A 26,303-nucleotide genomic window follows, 5' to 3' on the forward strand; every position below is an offset into this window, starting at 1 on the left:
TCTGGAAAACCCCAAACTAATACAATTACCTTGTGGGATTTTATAAGCTCCATTAGCACTAATAATCTTTGAGTGCCCATAGTGTGCTACCCACCCTGCTAAGGGTTTACCATACATTATCACAGGTAATCGCCACTGTAACCTTATAAGCTGATGTCATTCTTATGCTCCAGGGACAGCAAGATGGTGGATACTTAGATGGCCGTCACTCACAGTGAAGACTGGCTTGACGGTGGTTTGAGGGGGCAGTTCATAGAGGAGAGACCTATGTCTCTCCTCTACCTGGACTTTGTATGTTCTCATTTCGAACCTATCCACTTAAATAACTTCTCTCTGATAAGTTCATACACTAAAACAAGCCGCCCGCATGGCCAGCTTCCAGCAAAGCAGAAGGTGGGGGAGAGCCGCAGCTTGTAGGGTACTGTGGTTTACGGACCAGCTGCCAGGGAAACGCCACTCCACATTCACCACAGAACTGGCCCTGTCCACCCCGACTTGGCTGTCGCTCTCGCTGTGTGGCGTGGTGGCCCTTGGCCTGCTCTGAGAAGCGGGAGCCCCCGGGGAGAGGCTGTAAGTCCTTCTGTAATGATTCTCTTGGCTGGCCATGCTAGATGTGTCCCCAGAAACTCCCCTTTACCTATAAACAAACTTTATTTGGCCCTTTTCTTTCCAATTAAAAAGAACAGTTTTTTTAAAAATTTTTAGAAAAGACAGATAAGTGGGCAATTTTCTTCCATGCAAATTAGACTGAATTGTACGAAACCAGGGTCCATTTACTATATTCCTTTTAGCGTTTTGCTAAGAGCTGTTCCATGTTTTCTTTTTTGACGTTCCCACAATCCTGTGAAATAGGTATTGCTTGGCGGATGATGGCACAGTGGCTCAAGGGACACTCAGACTTGCCCAGTCACACAGCTGCAAGTAGTGTAATTGTTATCCAGTCTTGCTCCCGGGAGGGTGCCTCCCCAAGAGTGAGGGCTTGGCAGCTCCGGGGAGGGCTGGTGACTCTGATCATTCCCTACTTCTACTGGGGAGTGTGCCTCAGTGGAATGCCTGAAAACAGTGGGACTATTTGCTTTCTTTCCCTGAATTCATCCATTTCCTCATTCATTCATTCAACGAGCACACACACTCTGTGTCAACATGTTCTAGATGCTAAAAGTGAGACACAGTTCCTGTCTGGCCAAACACTGGGTTGACATTGTGCGGACGGTAAAACACTGCAAAAGCCAACTTCAGCAAAACCTTCCCTGAAGGAACTTACTTTCTCTCTGTCCTAAAAACTCTTAATGCTGGTTTTTGCTAAGACGTGTCCTTGTTACTATGCTGTTGTGTCTGCTTGGTTAACATTTATTTTCTGTTAATCCTTTCCAAAAGCCATGCTTTCTGAAGCCAGGGAGAGTACATATGAATTCCTGGAGAGCAGAAGTCACGCACTTACCGGCTGCTCAATAAATACGCTCTGACGTCATGCCAGTCATTTCTGATGCCCAGTAATTTCCATGGAATCAAAACGGTCACACTTACACAAGTCATCAGTTTTATTTTGAAGCATTGAGGTGCATGCTCTCAGTTTTCCTATCACAGTTTTTTTCTCTGGGATCTAAATCCGACTGTGAATCCCTGAGTGCAGAGCGATAATCTATGATATAAGCTGACACACAGCTCTGTGAATTTCCTGTGCCCACAACCTAGGGAAATCAGAGAGGTTTGCCAGGGATGTGTTAGCTCTAAGAACCTATTTCCAAACTCCGTGTTTGCTGTCTCTGTCTCTCTCTTTCCTCTCCTTCCTTCTCTCGCAGTCCTTGCAGTGTGATTTTTCATACAGTAACTTCTGGGCTGTGAACTAAGACTGAGGGATAGTGAGAAAGGTCATTGTTCCCTGCCTATTGTTCCTTAGGGTTCCCAGACCCCAGCTGCGTTCTTGTTTAAACACAAGACTTGTTAAGTACTTCCTAAAGCTAGATGTTTGGAAAAGGAGAAGGAAAAGCTGTAGGAACTAAACCAGCTGCTGGGCTGGGGATCATAGTACAGAAACTACAGAGGGCCAGTCATGAAGGCGGGGACAAGGCAGTGAGGGAAAATGTAAGTTAAAGAGCCCCCTTTCTCTCGGGGCCGTGGGAGCTCATGCCTGTCCTCACCTTGGCAGCCCTCCAGCCTTGTTTGACCTTGGAGCTATCCCTTGCAGGGCAAGGGAGAATTTCCCTCAGCAGTGCCTGGTTGTTTGCCAGGAGGCCTGGTGCCCTGCCAGAGTCACAGGTGATTCTGACAGGCTCCTCACTAGCTGATCTCTGGTCAAGGCTGGCCTGGCCCCAGAAGGAGGCCCTGATTGAAGTTCCTTGAAGGGGACCGTGGGAGGTGGATGTGGGGCTGGGGAGCCCTTCTCTCCCATCCTGAGATGGCCCCGGGGAGGGGTATAACCCCTCCACTACCCTCCCACCTAATCATAGTTCTCAAATATTGGGTGGGTCCTGCTCTCAAGAAGGGATGGCACCCCCACCCCACCCCCACATGCCCGAGGCTGGCACAACAGCCAGATCTCCTGCACAAAAGTCTCTCTCCACCTGGCCTGTCACCTGATCTAAAATTCACCCCACTGTACTCTCTCTGCTAGGTCCAGAAAACCCTGTGAGGATGAACAAGCGTCATTTGAGAGCGTAAGATTTAAGCTGTGCGCTGATCGGCAGGTAAGACCGTCCAGCGTGTGGATGCCAGCTAGGAGACTGCAGGGCTTTGAGAGACGGGGCAGAACTCTGCAGGGGGGAGGTCTGAAGGCATAGGTGGGTCAGAAAAAGCTGCAGCGCCGGGTTCTCAATAGACATTTGTGCCGATAAAAGTGGGGGAGGAGAAAGGTTGCGAGGCAGGACAAGGCTGGGCATGTAGCCCAGGGGGGTAGCAGGGCCTGTGGGTTCTGGCTGAATGGGGGTCCGTGTCCCACTGAAAGAGGCAGTCGCCAACCACTCCCAGCCATTGCTGCTCCACGAGAATGTGGCCCCCACTGGACAGCTTTGGCCTTTTTTTTTTTTTTTTTAAGGAGAAGGGAAAAACCATAACTAGTTATTTTTTATATGTTGGCAACTAATTTAATTATTTACAAACTATGTACGGGTCTGCAGAGTACGAGCTAAATAAAATCCATGGGCCTTATTTGGCTCTTAGGAAATAGTGGAAGAGTGAAGGAGGAGACTGCCCAGGACCATACAGAGGGCCGCTGAGACACTGTTCTTCCCAGCTCTAGTGCATAACAGAAAACGATTTAACAGGCTGGAGGCCCTTCATGATCAATAAAACCCATTTAAGCCAAGAGCCAAGTGCCATATTGTCAGCCTCTTTACACCTCAGATCCATGCCTTGACCCTGAAAAAAAAAAGTTCAATTCACTCTTTTGTCTTTTTTCTCCTCTTCCAAACTAAGAATTAAAAAAAAATAATAATAATAGCAATTAATTTTTTTAAAAAATAAAGCTAAAATGCAAAGCTTTGGCAGGAAAATTTCTCTGGAGAGGCAGCACTTAATTCTAGAGGAGACCTTTGCCTCCCAGTCATTAGTCAGGAATGTTCCAGGTGAATCTCCAAGCCAACAACATTTAGAACTTGGATCAAAGCCCTGAATGACCTTCGGCAAGGTTCTTAGTCTATCTGATTCCCTTCTTTTGCTCACTAAGAGAAACTTCTGTCGGGCAGAAAAAGCATAAAACCAAGAATGGTTACTCATCTTCCAGACACCTTTGCCTCAGTTTACTCCTCCATAAAACAAGTGGAAGAAGCCTAAGGCCTTTGAGAGCCAAGGGTACATCACAACTTTTACATAGAGAGCTCCCCTCTGTGGAATTCAGGATTGCCCTCCAGCCAGAGTGTGAAATGGGTGATGTTTGAAATCTCTGAGCTTCATCCTACCTCCTCCCAGGTCTGGTTACCTGATGCCCTGGCTGAATTCTGGATGCTCCAGTGACACTTTACTGAATAGAACTTTGTTATTTTACTAAGTGACATAACAAGGTATATGTAAATGAACATAAAAAGATAGAGAATATTATATACACATGAATATCACTTGGACCAAAAGCTACATGATGAATTTGTGCCCCCCCCCCCCCGTTTTAAAGATTCAGAATGTTTTAACCACTCATTTTAGAAATCACATTCAAGACTTTCACACTGAATGCCATGAAGTGTTTAGTGTTTGGAACTATCTATCTGCTCATCCTGTCTTGGAAGCAAGTTTATTTATTCAGCATAAAAGGAAGTATTTGAACTCACAGACTTTGATTCTCTGCAACTTTTAAAAGCAGCAAAACTGGACAGGCAACTTTTAGGACAATAAGACATATTTCTCTGTTCTGAATACCACCTTGCTACCTTGATGAAGTTCAACATGAAAAAGGACATGAGTTTTAGTAAATATAGGGAAATATTTAGGTGATAAAAATGAACTCTTTTTTTCTAAAATCCCCTTCTATTGCTTTCTTCATTCAGTTATTTAGTTTTGAACCACCCTTTTGTGAAATAACATACAAACAAGGTTTTTGAGAATATCACATTATCACCTGGGGAGAATAAAATGACTTTCCCATCCCACCTTTAATAATACTTTAATAATAATAATTTTAATAATAATACTTTACTTCCATTATTTTGGACCCAGCTGGCCTTTTTCAATGACAGACTTACAAAAAAATTAGGGTAAGAATGGGGCGCCTGGGTGGCTCAGTTGGTTAAGTGTCTGCCTTCAGCTCAGGTCATGTTCCCAGGGTCCTGGGATTGAGCCCCTATTGGGCTCCCTGCTCAGAGGGGGGTCCGCTTCTCCTTCTCCCTCTGCTCCTATTCCTGGGCATGCTCTCAATCTCTCTCAAATAAATAAATACGTAAATAAATAAACAAATAATAAATAACATCTTAAAAAAAAAAGAAAGAAAAATTGTCGAATATGCAGAAGAACTGAACCAGAGAAAAGTCCAGCAACTGCTCAAAAAGATGATGCACAAGGATGAGAATGGAACAGAAGGCAGGTTGAGCCCCAGCTATCCCAGCTCTGGGCAGAGGGCACGCCCGTCCTTCCTGCATCTCACCAGGGCTCCTCCCTTACATACTTTCTCCAGGGCACACTTTCGCCCTGTTCCCAGCTCTTCCGCCTCTGCACCAAGAAACCAACTGATGCTCTTTAAGTCCCTCCTGGCTTCTTCCTCTCTCCCAGGTGATCATTTTCATCACTCCCTCTAGATTCTTCCCTACTGCGTACAGCCTTACTTAATCATTTGGTAGCTACCGGTAAGGAATGACGTGGCCCAGAGAATTCCATGGAAGCTCTCTTCTCCTAAGCTAGTGAGTGGGAACCAGTATCATGCTCTGCCCCGGACAGATAGGCTGTTGATGCTGTACTCTCCAAGCCCTCTATGAGCCATAGGACTTTCCTTTTTCTATTCTTAGACATAATCTGCCATTCTTCTACCTTCCTTTACATACGTCGTGTTTTTCCTGGCCCTTCTCTTTTGCCTTGGCTTCTAGACAGTGGAGTGATTAGAATGTGCTGATGGAACTTTTGGTCCTTGTTGTAGATCCTGGAGCTGGAGGCCCCTGCACGATGGCTAGCTACTTCTACATAGTTTTTCCCTTGCTGGAGTCAAGCTTGCCACATGGTCCTGTCCACAATGGGCAGCTCCTGCACAAGACAAATCCATCACCTCGCTTGCTTCATTTTGCTTCCTCTTTCTGGAAGTTGAACAGGTTGGCTGGTAGGAACGAACAACCTTGCATTGAGAGCACGTAAGTGACTTTCCACGGGCCTCGAGGTGCTTTTCCTTCTCAGGAATGTCAGTTACCCCTCTTTCTGGATTTCATTTGAATGTTATATGCAATTCTGTTGTGCTGCTGTTCTGTTCTTTTCTAGGGGGTAGATATTGCTATGCAGGTACTTGTTACTTTTCATGCAGGTCAGCTACCAAGGTTTAGCTCTCTGGTGCAACCAGATTCTGCTTGAACACTGGCCATTCACCAGATACACAGTGTTACTGAATTTCTCCTCCATGACACAGCTTGTTGGCATCAAAGGGTCAGATAGAGGCAGGAAATTGATCTCAGAACCCAGTCTGAGGGTATACCAAGAAATTAATTTTGGAGAGAATTGAGATTGAAGTTAATCACTTGTTGATTTGATGAATGTGTACTAGGTCTCTACCATATGCAAGGCACTGGGTTTATAAGCAATGACAGAACTAGAAAGCAGTTTAACCATAACAACAGATGATTTAAGAGTTCTAAGACATGGAGACCCAAGAACTCTTTGAGGAAGAAATGAAAACTATCCAGAAATAGTAATTTTACATTTTATATATTACCTCTTCTCCTACCTTTTCCTTTTGAAAAAAAAAGTCCAAAAATAGGACTTTTTTTTTTTTATCAATGAAGCCTGACAGAAGCAACATGGGAGAAGAATCAGTGCCTGTCTGGTGTAAGATTACACAGGCGCAGGAGGATCCATGGGGAAATATGACCTCTTCTCTCTGTGGCCCTTGGACACTAGATACTGGGAATTAAAAAAAAAAAATATATATATATATATATATATATATATTTGAGAGAGAGAGCAGGGTGGGGTTAAAGGGAGAGGGAGAAGCAGACTCCCTGCTGAGCAGGGAACCTGACAGGGGACTCAGTCCCTGGACCCAGGATCATGACCTGAGCTGCAGGCAGATGCTTAACCAGCTGAGCCACCCAGATGCCCCAAGATTTATTTATTTATCTTAGTGAGAGAGAGAGAGAGAGACAGAGAGAGAGACAGAGAGCATGCTAGCAGGGTGGAGGGGGGCAGAGGGAGAAGAAGAGGGTAAGCAGATTCCTGCCAAGCTCAGAGCCTGTTTTGGGGCTCTGCGTGGGGCTCCACGCAGGCAGGATCTCATGATACTGATATCATGACCTGAGCTGAAAACAAGAGTGGGGTGCTCAACCAACTGAGCCACCCAGGTGCCCCTGAAGATATTTTAAGGGACTGAACAACTTAATCAAGGGAAATAAACATGAGTGAAATTCTGAAACTTAATTTTTGAGACCAAGAACTATAAAACTGACCAACTCCCTAACTTAGATAAGATGCCCAGTGTTAGCTAAATTCTATTGAAAATTACATTATCACAGAGGTGCACTAGCTTAAATAGAAGAACTAGAAAAAAAAATTAATGCTAAAATAAAATGAAGAATGGAAAAATCATTTCAGATTTAAGAGTTATTTGTAAACGTGTTTACAAAGAAATTAGTGCAAAAATAAAAAATAAAATCAAAGTGAGCTCAGGTCTTCTGGTCCATTGGAAGTTTGGAATTCTAGGCACATCTTTGGGGATCTTGGAAAGGGAAGCCTGTGAACTGGGGACAGATATTCAAAGTTTAGATCGAAGGTTTTGTTGCCTAATGAAGAAGACTCCACCCAATGGAGGAATCCTCTCTATGGCAGTTCCAGCTAAGTGCTTTCTTTTTCAAAGAGCAACTGTATAATTTCCATGAAGTATTTTTTCAACCTCAGGTTTATTCTAAGGAACAGCTTTTCTGATAAGATATAAACTCCAGACTTAGAAGAGCTTGACCCACCCCATTTTAAACGACACTGAGAATTAACATCATAGTTTGAAAAAGATAAATTCCCAAATCTTTTCTATTTTTGTTTAATTTTACCTCCTGGAATGTTCTCAGTTCTCTCAAGAGATTGTAGAATTCACTCTCCAAGTGAAAGCAATTTAAATTCATTTAAAAACTATTTGGGACACCTGGGTGGCTTAGTTGATTGGGTGGCCAACCCGTGCTTCTGGCTCAGGTCACAATCTTGGGGTCTTGAGGTAAGAGCCCCTCATCGGGCTCTGCTCTCCGTGTGGAGTCTGCTTGAAGTATTCTGTCTCCCTCTCCCTCTGTCCCTCCCCACTGCACGCTTAAGTGCATGTACTCTCTCTCTCTCAAATAAATAAAAAAAAAATTTAAATTAAAAAATAAAAAGTATTTTTAAAAACTATGTGCTACAGGAATTTAAAGAAGCCCAGGTAAGAGCTTGAACCTGGGTGGCAGTGGTAAGGATGAGAGCAAAGAAGAAAGAAGTGGGGTGCCTGGGTGGCTCAGTCAGTTAAGCATCTGCCTTCAGCTCAGGTCATAATCCTGGGGTCCTGGGATGGAGCTGGGCCCACACTGGGCTCCCTACTCAACAGGGAGCAGGCTTCTCTCTCTCCCTCTGCCTGCCACATCCCTGCTTGTGCTCCCTCTCTCCCTGTCACATAAATAAATAAAAAAACCTTTTTTAAAACAGTCTTTAAAAAAAGAGAGAGAAGGAAGAGACATTCACAGACACGAGAGATACTCAGAAAGAACCACCAGTCTCAGAGAGGATTGGATGCTGAGGAATGATTCTAGAGGAATCAAAAAAGGTTAAGGTTTTGAATCTAAGTGACTGAAAATGTTTGTATTAAGAGGGTATGGGAAACAGAGGAAAGATCCATTAGTAGATGAGGAGGAGGTTGAGGTAGAATTGGTTGGTTCTGATTTGTTTATCTGTCGAGTTTGACGTGACAGTTGCATTTACAGTGCGGCAAAAGCCAGGCATTGGCGCTATCTGCCTTCCTTGCAGTCCTGTTCCTTGGTTCACTATTGGCTTTTACCCTTGGCCTCCGGCTGACCAGATCCAGATGTGAAGTTAACTCTCAGCAAGCTGAGTGACTGAGTTTAGCAGCTGGTTAGCTGCCAACACAAAGCACAATAAAGTAAATTGGAGAGGGTTTAAAACCAAGAGACACCATCAAAATGTTTAAGAAGTACTTTTTTTTTTTTTAAGATTTTATTTATTTATTTGGCAGAGAGAGACACAGTGAGAGAGGGAACACAAGCAGGGGGAGTGGGAGAGGGAGAAGCAGGCTTCCTGCCAAGTGGAGCCTAATGTGATGGGGACTTCATCCCAGGACGCAGGGATCATGACCTGATTCCCAGGCAGAAGCTTAACGACTGAGCCACCCAGGCACCCCTAAGCAGTACTTTGTGACAAAGTGAGGCAATATCTGCTTAAACAATAGACCAATTAAATGGTCAACCTTCTACCTATTCACGAAGTGAATAGTTATCCCTTGTTGAGCCTTAATGGGGAGACCAGGAATCACTACCCAATCTCCAAAAGGAAAAACCGTCATCAGGAAATGGGTCTCAGTAGCTCCTTAGGGAGCAGCTGAGTTTTGGGGTGCAAACTATAACCTCATCACCAGATAATAAGCACCTTGCTAAAAATATGTGTACGTTTGCATATTCAAATTGTCCCTATCAATATCTCAATGAGGTTTTGTTTTGAAATAATGTAGATTTGCCTCAATCAAGAAAAGCAAATGAATCTGAACTTTAAAAGCTGGTAAACCAACATTCTAAGATGTTATATGTGTTTTGACTATGTTAACAGAATGCATGTTTCTTTTTAAAAATATCTTGAAATGCGTTCTAAACATAGAGAAAGAGAGGATAAATACCAAATACTTACATGTATACCATTTGTATACAACAAATGACATATTTGTTTCTGTTTTTTTTTTTAAAAGATTTTATTTATTTATTTGACAGATAGAGATCATAAGTAGGCAGAGTGGCAGGCAGAGAGAGAGAGAGAGGAGGAAGCAGGCTCCCTGCTGAGCAGAGAGCCCGACGTGGGGCTCCATCCCAGGACCCTGGGATCATGACCCAGGCTGAAGGCAGAGGCTTTAACCCACAGAGCCACCCAAGCATCCCTTGTTTCTGTTTTTTAAAAGGAATTGAAATGATATAGAATTTGATGTTCTACATCTACCTCAGCTTCCTTTCCCTCCCCTTGTTTCTCAGAGGTTATTGCTATACTGAAATTGGTATGTTCTTTCTGTGCATGTTTTCATACTTTTGCTATACGCAAATGTCCCAATATGTATGATATATTATTTTGTATGTTCACAATTGCACACAAATGGCATCCCATACTATTTTCTTATTCTATCATATTTTTACATATTACAGTGTATTTATCCATTCTGCCACTTAGAGACATTTAGGCTGTTTCCAGTTTTTCCTGGAATTAATTACCTTGTACACATTTACCTGAATGTGGGAATTTCTCTAGAAGATCTTAGTAGATGTGGAATTACTGAATTTCAGGAATTGTACATCTTTACCTTAACTAGAGATGGCCAAGTCATCCCCCCAAATGATTGCTCAGAGGACACCCCTCCTAACACTGTATGAGCATTCCTAATATTCCACACTAGTCAAACAGGTTAATTTTTGTCAGCCCAGTGGGTGTTTTAATTTTCATTCCCTGATAAAGAGTGAAGCTTCTTTCAAAATATCCAAGCTCTCTTAAGTGAGCTAGGTTTGCCTCTCATCAATCAACTGAGACAGAGTGTTCCAGAAAGGGAGTATAAGAGTCAGAGAAAATTAAAGCTAGGACCAAGAACTACTGCCAAAGATAGATCAATCTGAGATTAAGGTAAAACATATTTGAAGTTACAGTCAGGGGAAGGCATGAATGATTTCTAAAAATCATTTTGCTGAGCACCTTTCAGAGCTTATCTAATTAATACATATAGGACTAACAGGTAATTGCAAAGGATTATCAGTAAAATTATGAGCAAAATCAGTGTCTGGACAGAAACTGGACCCCAAGTCTCTAGTTCTTTGGGATGGCATATACATGATGATAATTTGGGGGCATTTGTTGTAGGTGCTATAGCATTCCCCTGGGTAAAGGAAACATGTTTAGTAGAAGGTGAGCATCTTGAAATTTACAGTTAACTTCTTAGTCTGAAGAATGGGAGATGAGCTTCTGTACTGGGGGAAAACGTTTTGACACAGATAAACCCAGTGCTGCCAGTTACCACTGTGAGGCTCTCCAAGTCTCAGTTTCCCAGAATCGCTACAGGATTGAAAGTAACCACTGTTTCTAGTCTATTGCCCCGCACACCTAACTATGTAGCGAATTCATGATTGTATCAAAATAATTGAGCAACCACTACATTCCAGGCATTGCTGCAAGTTCTGGGCACACAGCAGTGAACATTAGATCAAGTTCTACCTGTCAAGAAGCTCACATTTTGGGACAAACAATGAACAAATAATCCACTATGTGGAATGTCAGATGATAAAGGCAGCTGAGAAAATGAATGTTGTGTAAAAGGGATAGACATGGAAAGGGGTCTCCTTGAAACAATCTGTTTTCTCCTCCTGCTCACTGCCAGGCTGCCCTGGGAATCATCTTCTGAGTCACTGGAGTTCTAAATTTCTTGAACTGCGAAATGGGAAAATAACAATGGAATTGTGTATGGTTTTATTTACTTGCTAAAACTGAAGTTTAGACAGTCTTTCCAAACTTTGATTTGTTTAGAACTTTCACTTTAAAGAGAAGGAGGCACGATTCCTTACTGATTTAACATTAACAGAATGGTTGAAAGTGGTCCAAAATTATACAGATTTTAGTGGTGTGAAAAAGGACTTGGATGAAAAAGAATGTGTATATAAACAAAAATATGTAAGGTACAAAAAGCAATGCATGGAGACTCTCAGGAGGCCTGAAATTTAGACAATATTCTTCCATAGCCATGGAATCACATAGCCTCTCTGTGCTGCTCAGTCTTGTCCATACAGTCATCTAAGAGGCCATCAATCCTACAGTTATTTGACCCCTTCTTTCGTTTTTGAGAACTGAAACGCTGATGGTTGCATTTATTTGTTTTGATTTTTTTTTTAATCTGATGTTGGACTGTAACAATTTCCTTTTCAGCTATAGAAGTCTGTTGCAAAGAAGTGCAGTTCCCGCTCAGCCTCTCTTTTCCAGGATGGAGAATGAGTAGAAAATCTTAACAACTCAAGGGCTCCCAAGACTTGGAAAAAACTCTGAATCATTTCTTTCTTGTCATTGCTTCATGCTTCACTTCTTTGGGCGATGCTATGAAAGCACATTGTTCACTGTTCTGGTAATGTTAAAATGACCCATAATATGATATTGGAAAATCACCAAATTATTTCACAGGTGAATGGAATGTTAAAGTTGCAAGCCAGGACATTTAGTTAAATGTACTTTTTCATCCTGTTTGATGCTTTTAGTATAATTAATCTTGTATAGTTATAAAGACAAAGTTGCATTTTTTCCAAAGATCTTCATGATCCTTTCAGTTTGTCAAGAGGAAGTCTTAGAAAACCATCTTTTAAAAGCGATGTTGCTTTAAATTGTTTCACTAGGTCTAATTTTTCAATGTCATCTTTTGTTTCACATTAAAGAAAAAAACCCTTCTTGCTTTATTAAAAAAAGATTTTTTTGCTAGATGGCTTCAGTTTTTGTTTTTAATATTCTTGTGAGCACAATCAGATGGCAAAGTACGCTGGCACATTGCCTTGTATTTATTTGACTCCCTCACCAATGTCAAACTCTAAGAGAAAAAAATAGAATTCTGTGACTAAGTTTGTTTTCTGAGATTCTGCAGAAGAGTGATCTGAGAGATAGTACCATTACCCAGTGAATGCAGACTGAAATCCCAAAGATGAATTCCAGCACTTGCAAAGAAAAAAAAAATCAGAACCATTTGCTTTTACTGTTTCTTCTTAGTGTTAAGTTCTCTATAGAAACATTAGTTGTGACGGAGCTTGAAACCACCCCAGAGCCCTCAGAGAAGAACTGATCTGTTAGAACGTGAATTTAGAACGACTTCCTTGCAGAGCACCTATTTATGCTTTAACCTTCACTTTCTATCCTTAACAGATATTTACTCATTACAATCTGCGGTAGCCATGTAAGTGTTGATGGCACCAACTTAATTTGGTTTAAAATTGCTCCTTTACCATTTACTGGTGGGGACATCACTGAAGCTCTTCTCTCTTCTACCTCTGCCATAGTCCCTTCTCTAATCCAGCCCATAACCTGTTGCAAGATTTGCTTTCCCTGAACTCCCTTGCATCATGCAGCTCCCACACCCAAAACTTTAAGGGCTTTCAAATGCCCCTGTGATAATATCCAGTCCCCTTAGCTTGACCTCAGTGTCCTCCATAATCTGATACCAGGTCCCACGCTCCCCACCCCTCACCTACCCTCATGCCCCACCACCTGGCCTTTGTCCTTGTGGGTCTTCCTGAAGCAGACATTGTGCATCCAACTCTGACCCACTCTTCATGGTCCACCTCAAGGCACACTTTCAAATTCTATCAGCTTCCTTGGCCATTATAAGTTTATGACTTCCCCCTCATCTCTAAAGAGGTAGAATACACACTTTTTGGGGGGGGGGGCTTAAATCTTTCACTCACACTGAACACTGATAGGTGCCAGTAAGAGCTTCATAGTTAATATAAGGAATCACAGAGATGGAATCAAGTTTAGATCATCCTCTAATTCGGCATGTTCCGAAGTGTAGAAAATTCTCCTTGCACATGTTCCTGCCTGGGTGAACACTTAACAGGGTGCTGTTACTTAAAATGTGGCTCTTTCCTCCCTGAATTGCTCTTATAATTAGAAGCACCTGCTCTTTAGGGAAGAAAAACCCCATTCATTCCATTGCAGCCAGGTGAGAATCTAATGTTTCCAGAAAAGAAAAGAAAAAAAAAAAAATAGGAGAGGGAGAGAATCCTCTTGCTGGCCTGAGTGAGATTTCCCTGAGTCCAGCTGAAACCCCACGTGCCTGTTTTCTCAGAAGCACAGCCTGCAGATCTGCCCTGTCAGCATCGCCACCAGCTTGTCAGAAATGCAAATTCATGGGCCCCAGCCCACACCAATTGAACTGGCAGCTCTGAGGGTAGGGCCCAAGAATCTTGAGTTTTGAGGGACTGCATCACCCATCTGAGACGGAAAACAGCCGGCCGAGGTATCTTTGCATACTTCAAAGGAGTGTCACTCTGCCCTTTCTCTCCAATTAAAACATCTCACAACTCCACCTCAGTTATTTTGGCAGCACGTGGTCATCCACGCCTCCTACATTTGACAGACAGGAGAGGGCACAGGTAGAGAACAGTCCCCATGCCTCCAGATGTTACCACTCTGGGGCACCAAGAGAAAAAAAAAAAAAGAACAGCTCCAGGCGACCGCATTAGAAAACCCCCTTTTAAAAGAGTCGCAAGCAGCTTAATTTCCTTTAAGCTTAGCCGGAAAAGGTTTCTGTGGTGTGGACTCCACCTGGGCCGGGCGGCGGTTCCGCACGCCGCGGGCGTGGCGTGGAAGGGGAGCGCGCGGAAGGGGAGCCGAAGACGACTCGCGCTCCCGTTTCGAGGGGTTGCTTGGGTAGTGTTTATCTCGCTCTCCCAACACACATGCACACCCTCTCAGTTTCTTGTCACGAAAGGCGAACCCTGCATTGTGTAGACAAAGAGTCGCAGAAGCAACTTTCGAAAGAAAGAAAAGAAAAAGTAAAAAGAGAGAGAGAGAGAGGGAAAAAAAACACCGCGCAATCTCCCCAGAGGGCAAAGAACCGCGCTGTTTGTTCTTCTGTAACTGAGCAACACCCCGGGCGACCGGCGCAGCCTGTATCTTCTGCGGTTTTGCTTGCTCTTCCCCGCGTGGGTTCACTTCCACCCTCAGAACCCTCCAGAAGTGAAAATTCAGGCGGGGCGGCCGCAGCCCCTAGGCGGCCAGCGGCGCGCGCGGGCCCCAGCTGCAGGGGATCCCGGACCCGGCGCCCCGCTCAGCCCCTTCCTCCGCCCGGGCGGGTAAAGGGGCGGGCTCAGGCTGCCCGGGCGCTGCGCCCCGCTCGCGGTAGGGGTCGCTGCGACGCGGCGCGCGCTCCCACCGCGGAGAATAACGGGGCCGGGCTGCAGGAGAAAGGAAACCTGCCCGGGACGCGGCGGCGGCCGGGACGGAGCGAGGGACTAGAGTTCACTTTTGCTCGGGTGTGAGCGCGCGGCGGCTGCAACGAGCGCCGACCGGGGAGCAGCGAGCGAGCGGGCCGCCCATCTCGGGGCGACCGAGGGAGGGCAGCGAGAGGCCGGACACGAGCGCCCCGGAGGGGCGCGGAGCCGGCGAGCCTGGCCAGCGAGCGGAGCCGCGGGGGGCGCGCCTCGGGCGGGCCCCCAGAGCCGCGCAGGATGCCCCACGAGGAGTTGCCGTCCCTGCAGAGACCCCGTTATGGCTGTAAGTACGCCGGGTGCGCACGGCTTCCGCCGACCTTGGGGAGCCCCCTCCCCGGGGAGTGCGTTGGAGAAGCCGAGGGAGCCGGGTGCGCGCCGCGGAGGGAGCGGGAGGGCAGCGGCTGTGTCGTTGGCAAAGTTGAGAGCTGAAGTTGCAGAGGGGAGTGAGCAGCCTCCTGCCGTCCTCCCCACTGATTCCTGTTCCTCAGCTGGTAACCCCACTCCTTCTCCCGGAAAACCCGCCTGGGGAGAGTGGGCGGCGCTGGGTTGCGCTCTGGACCAGGCCAGGTTGGGGGTTTAGGGGTATCAGGTGAGGAGCCCTCGGAGCTTCGGGCCGCTGCCGCCTGGGGCCGGGGGGTGGCGTAAGGGACCGGATCGTGCGGACTCCGAAGGAAAGTTTGTTTGCTGTGGCTACAGGTGGGCGCCGCAAGTGCTGTGCCCACGCACTCCACCAGTGGCAAAGGTGGCTCTCCTGGAAGGGCAGGTGTCTCCCTGCCTGCTCCCTCGAAATGCCCCCCGAGCAGCAAGAGCCAGTTTGCACCCCACTGACGTGAATCCCATACTGGTGCTGCTGCACCGGGCAGCGCCGGACCCAACCCCTGTCTTCCCTCCTGTTCCCTGTGACACTGTCAGGACTGCTACCAGGAGAGGACGCAGAGCTGGGCTCCCCAGGATCCGGCCCGAGCCCGCGTGACTTGACCGAGATGGTGTAGATTACCCCGCCAGGGACTGCGGTTCGGAAAGAGGTTGCTCTGGCGGATCGTGAGTGGATGGAGCTAGATTAGCACCAACCACGTGGCTTCATGGACAGAGTTCAGAGTCTTCGCTAAACGTGTGCCAGGAAGTATTTCCTTTAAAACAAACAAAAAATTGGCGTTCCTTCTCCATGGTTGGCCCTGTCTGTGAACCCGTGGCCGAAGACCACTGGTTAATCTTTTGCCCTGGCTTGGCCTTGTGACAGAGGAATCAGGTTGGGGTTAAGGTGGTGAGACCTGCCGCAGGGTTGTTTCATGCGTTTGGGAAGGTGGGGCGGCTGGTCGGGAGGGCCGGACACTTGCCCAGTTAAACAGAGGGAGTAACTTGTGGAAGTTCTTCCTCTGCGCTGGGCTGCGAATGGATTGTCAGAGATAGGAAGTTCGTTTTGCCATGTGACCCTTTTGGTGTCAGGCAATGAGGAAGAAGCCCGGGGAGCCAGCCGCAGCCTCTGTACAGTAGTGAAATGCACAGAACAGTTGGTTAGGACCCAGTTCTTTGCAGCCTGGATGATCCTTGAGTAAACCACAGAGCCAGCAGAGCTCTTTGCATTCAAGGAGGCATGCTGCGGTCATTCAGTGTGTGTGGTGTCAACCACAGGTTGGTGAAAGGCTTTTTTGTTGATGTGACAAGCTCCCAGCACAAATGGTAGCTTCTCTGTGTCAAATTAGAAGATGACCACGAAGTCTGGAAATGAGGCACAGACACACCAAGAAAGGGCTTTCCATACCACATTTTCATGCATGGTGTAGTTGGTGGGTCATCTCTTACTAGTTCAATATGCTTGTGCAAAGTGGCCGTGAACAAAGGGCATGAGTCAGCTGTGGAGACGGAGAGATCTGTGATGTTTGCTTGATTTTTATTTTTTCCATCCAATGTATCTGTGGACTTAGCATACTCCAGGAGCAACAACCAAAGGGGTTTAGATCCTACAACCACAACACTCCACATGGCCACTTTCTCTGGAAAGTGTTGTCCAGGTTTTCTCATGAGTCTGGTGTGAGGGGATGTTGTGCAGCCTTATTGGAATCACTCCCACCTGCTTTCCCCCAGCTCACAACCTGCTTCGGTCATGGAGTAAAAGAAACCTGTTTGATAGTTTCCACACTTTATGGTCACCCTAAAATATTAAGGCTTTCATAAAGTAGCCTGTTAAGTCCTTAAAATGAACATTTCTGAAATTTGCAACTAGACTCATAATTAATTTTAAAAGAACGTAGTTGAACACACTTGAGTGATAGCCAGTGTTAGGTAACATACTATTCATGCAAAAGGAGACTGTGGTGTATCAGAATACATAATTTCTGGTAGTGGATTGATTGGGGGGAGGGTAGGCCTCCGTCAACACTATGTCCTCACTGCAGACAGTGCTGTGAGCTTTTCACAGGAAGTCTGGGGAAGGAAAAGGCGCTGTCCTTGCTATGTTGATTAAATATTTGTGCTTCTCTTGTCTGTAGGTTTGGTAAGTACAGGTTCCATGAGACCTTGGACTATAGCAAACAGGCCTTATTCTTGACACTTAACAATAAGTCAAGCCCCAATACATGTCCCATCCATGGTCATTATTTCAGTTCTAGGACCATGTATTCTGAGTGAAATGTATTTGAGACTGGGCTTTGAAAACAACTTTTTAGGAATTGGTATTAACTGTGAAACTTGTTTTAGTTCTGGTCATCTGTTCTGCCACCTCTCCTCCCCTTGAAATATCATGTAATTCAGTAATTGTTGGACAAAGTAAACTCACTGAGCTCAGGGCTGTCACGGTATCTCTCTTCTCCACCAGGCTGAGTGTCTGTCAAATACCCCATAGTAAGTCGTACTTGAGGTTTTGCTTGCTGAGTTCTCTGTGAAGGCACCTTTCTCAGATTTCTGACAGGAGAGATTGGTTAAGTCTTCCTGATTGGCACACTGGAGCACTGAATTAAAATTAAATAGATCATTTTCTATTTAATTCCTGCCTTTTCCATTTTGACCACATTCTCCTGCAACCTTTGAAATTACTTTGAGTCCTATTACTACAGAACAAAGCTAAGTAACTGCTCATTCATGCCATGCTGCAGGGAAGATGTGGCAAAAGGTAAAGGTGGAAATGGCTTTACGAATTTAGACCTAACCAGAATATTGTATGATATACTATCCTAACCAGAGTATCCTTCTACACTCAAAACCAAATTTATTTATTTTTAACTATTTTGGTTATTAACTTGAGAGAGAGAGAGAGGGCATGAGCAGGGGATGGGCAGAGGGAGGGAGAGAAGCAGACTCCCCAGTGAGTGCAGAGCCAGATGCCAGGCTCTAACCCAGGATCCCGAGATCATGACCTGAGCCAAAGTCAGACGCTTAACCCACTGAGCCACCCAGGTACCCCCAAACCAAACTGAAATGACACTTAAGCTTAGGCATGATTTGCAGATAATTTTCATGCTGTCGTAATGAATTATGATGAATTAGCCAAAGTAATGCTCAAACCACGTTGCCACCATGATCTGTCAAAAGTGTTCTTCCAGTTCCTTAAGAGTTAAGAATATAACTGATCCAAAAGAGGGGCTTTGTGATTAGACGTAGGTGATCTCATTCGGAATTGATAATTCAGTCAACATTCAAGTGTCTACTGTGGGTAGGTAGTCAGTGTGCTTTTGGCAAGAACTATGGTTATTTGTCCTCAGCAAAATTTCTCTCTTGAGAAACATTGTAAAGCTGGTAGTGATCAGTGTTTCACTGTTTGTTTTAAAAAGGGCAATCTGGGCCCGACGGAAGAGGTGTGTGTGTGTGTGTGTGTTGGGCGGCAGCGGGGGGGCTGGGGGGGCTATTCTGCCTGATGCTTTGAGCTTTTCTTTCTTTTCTCCTCCTCCTCCTCTCATCAGTGCATCCGACTTCCCCATTACATCGGTGTTGTTGTGTGAACGCAGAAGGTTTAAGGTGTCTGCTGTGTTGCCATGTGATGCTATCATTGGAGAGTCAAGTCACTCCTTCGTGTGCTATTGTTTGGGTTGAGTTTTTCAAAAGGATCTTCAAGGTCAACAGCTAAAGTGTTATTTTAGTACGCTTTTAACTTTAATTATCCATGTTAGCCAAAATGACTTGTTTGGCAGAGTTTAAGCTTGGTAATACCAAGTGTGTTTTAGAATTTAGTGTTTAGGGTGTTAGCTGACCCCCTTTTTCTCTAGGGAACCATTGGTTTGCTGTTGCCCCTTACCGTTCCCACTATGCAAGTTTTTTTTTTTTTTTTAAGATTTTATTTATTTATTTGACAGAGCGAGATCACAAGTAGGCAGAGAGGCAGGCAGAGAGAGGGGGAAGCAGACTCCCTGCCCAGCAGAGAGCCCGATGCGGGGCTCAATCCCAGGACCCTGAGATCATGACCTGAGCTGAAGGCAGAGGCTTAACCCACTGAGCCACCCGGGTGTCCCCCGACTATGCAAGTGTTTTAACAGCTCATTTTACTTAAAAGTCTAGTATACACACTGATCTAATGCTCCAAGTCTTCATGGTAACCGAAGGAGAAACAAAGGCTACTCACTCACCTTCTGATTTGATAGTCAGGTGTGGTCCTGCAGGGTGGGCAGTTGAGCCCTGGGGTATTAAGGTTAGGGAACTTGGCAAGAGTTGGTGCTTTTCATGTACAGCTGTTACCATCTGTTCATTATTACCTTAGAGAGGGCCCGTGTTTCCCCATGTCGCAAAGGAGCTGAAATCCATGATAATGTCTCAAGGTCACAAAGCTGGCAGGTGACAGTGGGAACTTGAAAGCTGGAACCTTCAGAACCTGAAGGCTCCTCTCGCCGGCTGTTGTCAGTTTGTCTCCCTGAATTACTCAGAGGGGTTCCACCTCTTTCTTGTTTCTGGTGTTGGCCACAATTTTCTCAACCTCCAGAAACCTGTAGCTATTTGGATAGTGTGATCTTTTAAACAGTGGATGCACCTCATAGTCTAAACGGGATTTTGCTTCCTCCCTGCCCCCAAGGAAAGCCTGGAAGAATACATGAGCCTTTTATACAGTACATCCAGGCTTCATCAAAGGGTTTTCTGTGTGTGTGGAGACATCCCACGTTACTGTGAGGCACCGAAATGAAAGAAAGTTTTTGCCATAATACAGTGGTATGCTCCAGTGATTCCAAATGGGATAATTTGTAAAACACACTTGATTACATATACTGGCCATGCCTTAAAATCGGTGGTTGACGAGAAATCAGGCAGAAGCTTGCAGTGAGGGTACCAACAAGCAAGCCAAGACTTTTTTTCACTTAACTGTTCTCTTTGTTTTTCTTCCTTGAAGGGCAGCATGGTGTCAGTGAAATGGCAAAAGCTTTGTAGTTCAGTAGACGTAAGTTTGAACCCTTACTGCCACCACTGACGGCCTGTGTGGCCTTAGGGTTTTTCCCTGGACCTTGAAGGGAGTGTTTTATACTCCTGTAATGGTGGCTGCTGTGGGTCCTGGCACACATTGCTGAACTGTGGAGATTTCAATTAATTGAGCACTTAATCTGTACAACAGATGACGGGTGAAAGAAAAAGGACCACGGTGGTCACAACTGTAAGCGAACCTGGGAGATACAGAATAATAGTTACGCCTCAGAGTGTACCTCCTGGTTCTGTGGAAGAGAAGACACGAGAGTGATGGATTTGGATGGGGCAATAGGAGGGCTTCTCGGACTGTGAACTTGAACAAGAACTTGAGGAAGGTGGGAGGAACAAGTGCAAGGCATTTGTGTGTATTCGTGGTATGGATAGCGTATGCGGGTTGGAAGCTTCGGTGGCTGGGGATAGTTGCCGGGGCACACTGGTGTAGCTGGAAGGGGATTTCCTAGATATCCCAGAATCATTTCTCTGTAGACGACAAATGGCCATCAGAGCTGTCTTGAAAGTAGCTCAGCTCAGTCCCTTACTGAAGTACCGTTTTCTTTGAAACACTCCCTACTTTTTTGAACTTTTCACTAGATTTTGATGGGTGAGAGGCCCAGCGAAGTGGGGAATGGAGGGAAGGTTGAGTGTGATTGGAGTGCTTGGTGCTGGAAACTCCAGGTGGGCTGGTGAGGTGTGTGCGTGGGGGCGTTTGGGGTCTGCTCTCTCTGCTGCTCAGAGGTCCCTACACCATGCTTCTAGGGTTGGGGATTCCTGTGAATGGGCAGGTTGGTCAGAGTTTTGTCCAGGGTAGGACAGACATCGCCAAATGATGCTGATACTTATGGTACTGAAGGTGACCCATGAATACAGACACGGGTAGGCATGGCACCTACTGGGCACTCCTCAGCTCCAGCCAGGGAGACCGATGACTGACTCTAAACGATCCCAGAAGGTGCATTCTCTGAGAACAGGTGAGGAGGAAAGGTATAGTTAGAGCAGGACAGGGATCTTGACAAGTAAATTACTGGGCAGTAGAGTTTCTGTCACCTCCTTTTTGCATCCTATTACCTGGGGCAATTTTTGCTTCTAAAATTTGACTAGAGATTTAGTGCCCTCCAACGACCTGCATCTCTGTTTTGTGGGAAGACGGCTGATACCACATTTCCCATTCATCATCTCGGTATAACGAGACTCTCAGCGGACTCCCCTTTAGTTTTGGAATCATGGGCTAGACCGAGTGTGTCCGTGCGCCTACACAGATCTGACAGCTGGTGCCCCAGCCAGAGCAGTGGTTTTCAGGGAGCACTTTCTGGAGGAGCAACAGCAGCAGAACATCACCTGAGAACTTGTTAAAAAGGTGAATTTCTGGGCACCCCTGCCTCCCCTAGGCCTTCTGAATCAACACCTGGGGCGGGGCCCACCACATGTCAGAGAGCCTTGTAGGGGATTCTGCTGCCCTGCAGAACGGCAGAAGTGAAAAGATGTTCCTCATGCACAGTCTCCCTCCTCACAGTGCTTGCAGGTTTTTGTCTGAAAAGTGTAAACACATCGCTACAATACTGAGGGCTTTACTTAACTTACTCCTTGTGTATTTTATTTGAGTACACACCTGGCACCTCATACAAGCCTGGGCACTGATGTCTATACAAATTTGTGTTTATTTTATGGGATTTATTTTTGTCTGTCTTTAAGGTCGCTTTTCTCTGTTCTGGGAAACAAATGGGATGCAGAAGATAAAGTCCAAAATCCCCATGGAGGAGGGATGGAGGCCCACTTCCCAAGGATTTCTGGGTGGAGGAAGTACTCTTAGGAGCTACTGGGAAAACTTTCTGTATAAAAGGGAGGCTCCAGGTTGGGAAGTCTGAACTCTAAAGCTGGTATGGGGGCCTAGACAGGAAGGGCTAAAGGATGTCCTTGTCCTCCATCTTTTTCTTCAGAACAACTTGAAGTATTTTTAATTCACTTATTCATGTCTAGTTGTACATGCTGGGAGAAATACTGTTGGACTCAGGTCACACCCACACTGCTGGGAGCTGCAAATCTGTTTGTTTTGCTACTGATTATGGAGGACATTCCTACGATTTGATTGAATTTTTTGCTTGGGGTTCCCAAAGATGACTTTTTTTTTTTTTTTTTTAGATTTTATTTGGGGTGGGGGGAGGGATGGGGAGAGAGGGAGAGAATCTCAAGCAGACTCCCCAGGGAGTGCAGAGCCCCACATGGGGGTCAATCTCAAAACCCTGAGATCAGGATTAGAGCCGAGATCAAGAGTTGGATGTTCAACTGACTAAGCCACCCAGGTGTCCCAAAAGATGACTTTTAATTGTTCTCCTGTATCCATTACTATCAAATTTCTAAAGGAGGAACTTTTTATATAATTTTTAAAAATTAAGATCAATTAGCTCCTGGTAATTTTTTTCATTCTCATGTGGTTTTTTTGTTGTTGTTTACAGATATGAATTTAATCTTAAGTAATGTTAATGCATTTCCTTAGTCATCTCCATCTAAGACTTAATTTGCCAGTGATGGAAGCAACCTATATTTCAATCAAGTAATGTTTATGTTCATTATCTAGCTGGTAGGTTGGTGTCCTGGCACTGAGAAAACGTTCGATAAATATTTGCTGTTATTACAAGATTTGCTTAAATTGTCTGTACTGTTTCTCTAAAGGAGGGACTTGTTTCTATTATCTGTTAAAGATAGTCAGAGCAGCTTTCAATTGCCAGGCAAACGTTTAATGTTTAGATTTGTTTTCATACTGTATGAAACCTGGGCAAGTTACTTGCATTTCTCTGGGCCTTAGTTTCCATACTTGGAAACTACAAGTGGAAGGTTCATGCTCAGAGGGTTAAGTGATATAGTATATGTGCTGCCGAAGCGAGCACAGGGTTAAGTGATATAATACGTGGAAATGTACATGTTCAAAGGTGCCTCTGGAGAGTCCATGCTTGAAAGTTGGAGGGGCAAGTGCTATGGCGGTTCCCCCTCATCGTTCCTGCCCCATACCTGTCTCCCCTGCTCTTTGACCTTTTCTCTCCTGAACAGAAAGTAGACTTAAAATCCTGGGCCCAGGTGAGCCTGGCTGGCTCCATCAACAGAGCATGCAACTCTTTCATTTTGGGGTCGTGAGTTTGAGGCCCACATTGAGGGTGGAGTTTACTTTAAAAAAAATTTTTTTTTTTTAAAATCCTGGGCCCATACTATGTTGAAAGCATATACTCATAGGGAAAATTTTTTAGTTATCCAATTTGGAAATTGACTGAATGTTACTTTGGGTGGAGATCAAATTATCCTTGTTAATATATATGTGAAAAAAAAAAAAAAACAATGTGTTTCCTTGCTGTCTCCAAATGAAGTTTGACTGGGATTGGATTCTTGTACGCGTTTTTCTGTCATCCTAAAATGATAGGAGTTCCTCTGAGAGAGGAACTGTCGCTGTGCATTCCTAAGCATCCTCTTGTCTCTTACAGGGTTGTCAATTGCTATCGGGGCTACTGCTGGTTTGAAGGCCCACAGGGTTCGTGATGATCTCAAGATGGGCAGGAACCACTTGAAATAGGTGTTAGTCTTTATGCTTGGTTCCCCTTATAGAGTTGGGTATGGCGAGCAGGGTCCAGCTTATGCTGTGGCGACGGTCGGGAAGGGAGGTGAGGAAGTGCACTGGGTTCGTCGGACCTCCCCCAGGCCTTACTGCTTCTAGAAAGTTAGTGAAGCTTAAATTCATGGGTCCAGTGAAGCTCAATGGATAAGAATAACTGGGCTGTGTGTTGGAGCCAGGAGAAATGGAGAATCTCGGCTACATTTCACCTTGGCACTTGGAAATGATGCATTTGTTCAGTTCTCCTTCTTGACTGGGCATTTTATTCTAGCATGTTTCCTATAAAAGTTTTCTGTCCACCCCCCCTAGTACTTACTGCCTCAGCAAGGGAGAATTTAAACTGGCCCAGGCTTCAGTGACGGCTTCATGGCATTTGGCTACATCTGCCACTTTCTCGTCCTTGGCCTGAGCCCTGGGATGACCAAGCAGGCTTCACAGGTGTGGGGTGAGGGGGCTGGGAAATGTTTGTCATGTAGTCAGCCTCACGGGTTAGGAGTTCTCCTTTCAGCCACCCCCGAAACTGTGCTGCCCCCATATGAGATCCAGGAAGGCGGCTTCCCAGAGCTTTGCTCATATTGAACCCTTATAAGTTTGTCTGAGACAGAGTCATTACAGAGCCGAAACATACATGCTTTAGCTTTCATTCTGTAGCGGAGATTTTCTGAAGGAAAAAAAAATATTTAAAAACCATATATAAAGATAGTTACCTGTCAGTGGGAACTGGGGTGACACTAGTCCTTTCCTTTCCTTTGGCATTAATTCTGGGTACAGTCTGATTTCTTCCTTGGTTCTTTAATAAAATGTTTGCTGTCGTCTGTTTGAATTTGCCGGTAGTTGGGAGGATTGTGCTTATATATTCGTCTTCAGTGTAGGCTCTGGCAAGGGTGGGGATACTATTTTGAATTGATTAACCATGAATTACCTTTCAAAACAAATGAGCTTGGAAAAATATTGTGCTACATGGAGTCCCCTAAGGAGAAACATGGACAAAATTTTAAAAACTACCCTTGAGGGTCAGGACTGTGTTTTGGTTACTGCTGTATCCCCAGTATCTGGCGCATAGGTCAACTGTTAAGTCAGCAGTGGGTCTATCTAGATAATGAGGTAGTGGGTGAATTAAAAAAAAAAAAAAGTTTTCCTCTTCAAATTTTTTATGAACATTTTTTTATATTTAAGAAGGTTATAATAGTTATCCTTATCTGATGAGGCTAGAAAGTTCTTGTGGAGAAAATTGGAATCTGAAAGACAGGTCTGTTGTCATGGAGGGATTCAGTGGGGACCTGATTTTCAGGTGTGTGTGAGAGTGTGTATGTATGTGTGTGTGTGTGAGAGAGAGAGAGAGAGAGAGAGAGAGATGGAGAGACAGACTGAGGGGTGACGTGTTCGAAGATCCAGGACTCGTAGGTGTTAAGCTGTTGGAGTTGGGAGAGAGATGATGAGAAGCTGAATGAAAAATCTAAAGATCAGCGAGGTGAACTTAGCAAGGGGGACAAGAAAACATCCTAGCTGGGCAGTAGCTATTTAAGGTTTTCTGTTTGTTTTAGTAACTTCCACACCCAAGGTGGGGCTCAAACTCGAGACCTTGAGATCAAGAGTCACAGGCTCTTCCCACTGAGCCAGCCAGGTGCCTCAGGTTTTTAAAACGTGTGAAGGACCCTGATCTGTCAAAAGCAATAATGACCCCTAATGTAGTGTCCACCGTGACAATAAAGATGGTCAACATATAGTAGGGGATTAGTGTCTTGACTCACAAGAAGTCTCACCAGCCTGTAAAGAGGAGGACCACTATTTTTCTTTCATTCAACAAGAGGTTTCTTACATTCAGCATGTATATACAATGGAATTTACATAGTCTGCAGACCAATTGCCTTCAGAGGTCAAGTGTGATCTGAGTCTTAGACAAGAATAAGAAGCCTTGGCATGTCCTTTAATTGGAGATTGCATTTGCTGCCTTAGTCACTCAAACTGGGAGGACAATAATTGTGAACAGTACACAGATCACCATACACAGGAGTCCAGCAGCTTCCTGGCCTCTTGGAAGCTGCCATTGTCCCCTGCAGTATCTTAGACAACCCAGGTAGCTGTGGTGGAAGGATTGTCACCCTGAAACCATGCGAAATACAAGGAACTGTGAGGTCAAGGGCAGCATCTAGCATTGGAGAACTTAGGGTAAGGTGTCAATTGCTTTGTGACATTGCATATGACTTTCCTGAGCTCCTGTCTGTATTTGAAAAATGAGTTCACCTTTACCTCAAAAGGGATACAAGGTATGGGAAGTTGCACTGAAAATGATTCAAGTGTGTGTATGTGGGATTGTGTCTGAGAGTAATTTTGCCACGTAGTTGAGTAACTTATTGGAGTAGTCTTACTCAAGTTAGTGTTGATTACTGACTCACCGATCTGCCTCAAAGGCAGTGCCACTTGAGTTTTGTGACATATGCTGTCTTTGGAGCCATATTTGAAATGAGATTTGCTTCTTCCTCTAGTTTGAAAGCGAAGTTATGACATGTGGTAATGTTATCTGTGAGATGTAA

General features: G+C 45.0%; 1 protein-coding gene and 1 long non-coding RNA gene across 3 annotated transcripts in view; both read left to right on the forward strand.

Moving 5' to 3' along the window:
• Positions 1-2,635: 2,635 nt before the first annotated feature.
• Positions 2,636-12,846, forward strand: LOC125099634 (uncharacterized). The gene is made up of 3 exons (XR_007127301.1): positions 2,636-2,687; positions 5,555-5,762; positions 11,752-12,846. It is a non-coding gene; the product is annotated as an uncharacterized LOC125099634 (long non-coding RNA).
• Positions 12,847-14,719: 1,873 nt separating this feature from the next.
• The window catches only part of IQGAP2 (IQ motif containing GTPase activating protein 2), a 283,046-nt gene continuing 271,462 nt past the window's right edge, over positions 14,720-26,303 (forward strand). The window contains exon 1 of one of the 2 annotated variants that reach the window (XM_047729600.1): positions 14,720-15,078. In XM_047729600.1, coding sequence (XP_047585556.1) covers positions 15,033-15,078 — 46 coding nt within the window. In that variant the 5' untranslated portion in view covers positions 14,720-15,032. The remainder of the gene's footprint in view (positions 15,079-26,303) is intronic. The other variant, XM_047729599.1, reaches the window with a different exon arrangement.

This window comes from Lutra lutra, chromosome 5 (assembly GCF_902655055.1).
Source record: "Lutra lutra chromosome 5, mLutLut1.2, whole genome shotgun sequence".
In the NCBI taxonomy this organism is placed as follows: domain Eukaryota; kingdom Metazoa; phylum Chordata; class Mammalia; order Carnivora; family Mustelidae; genus Lutra; species Lutra lutra.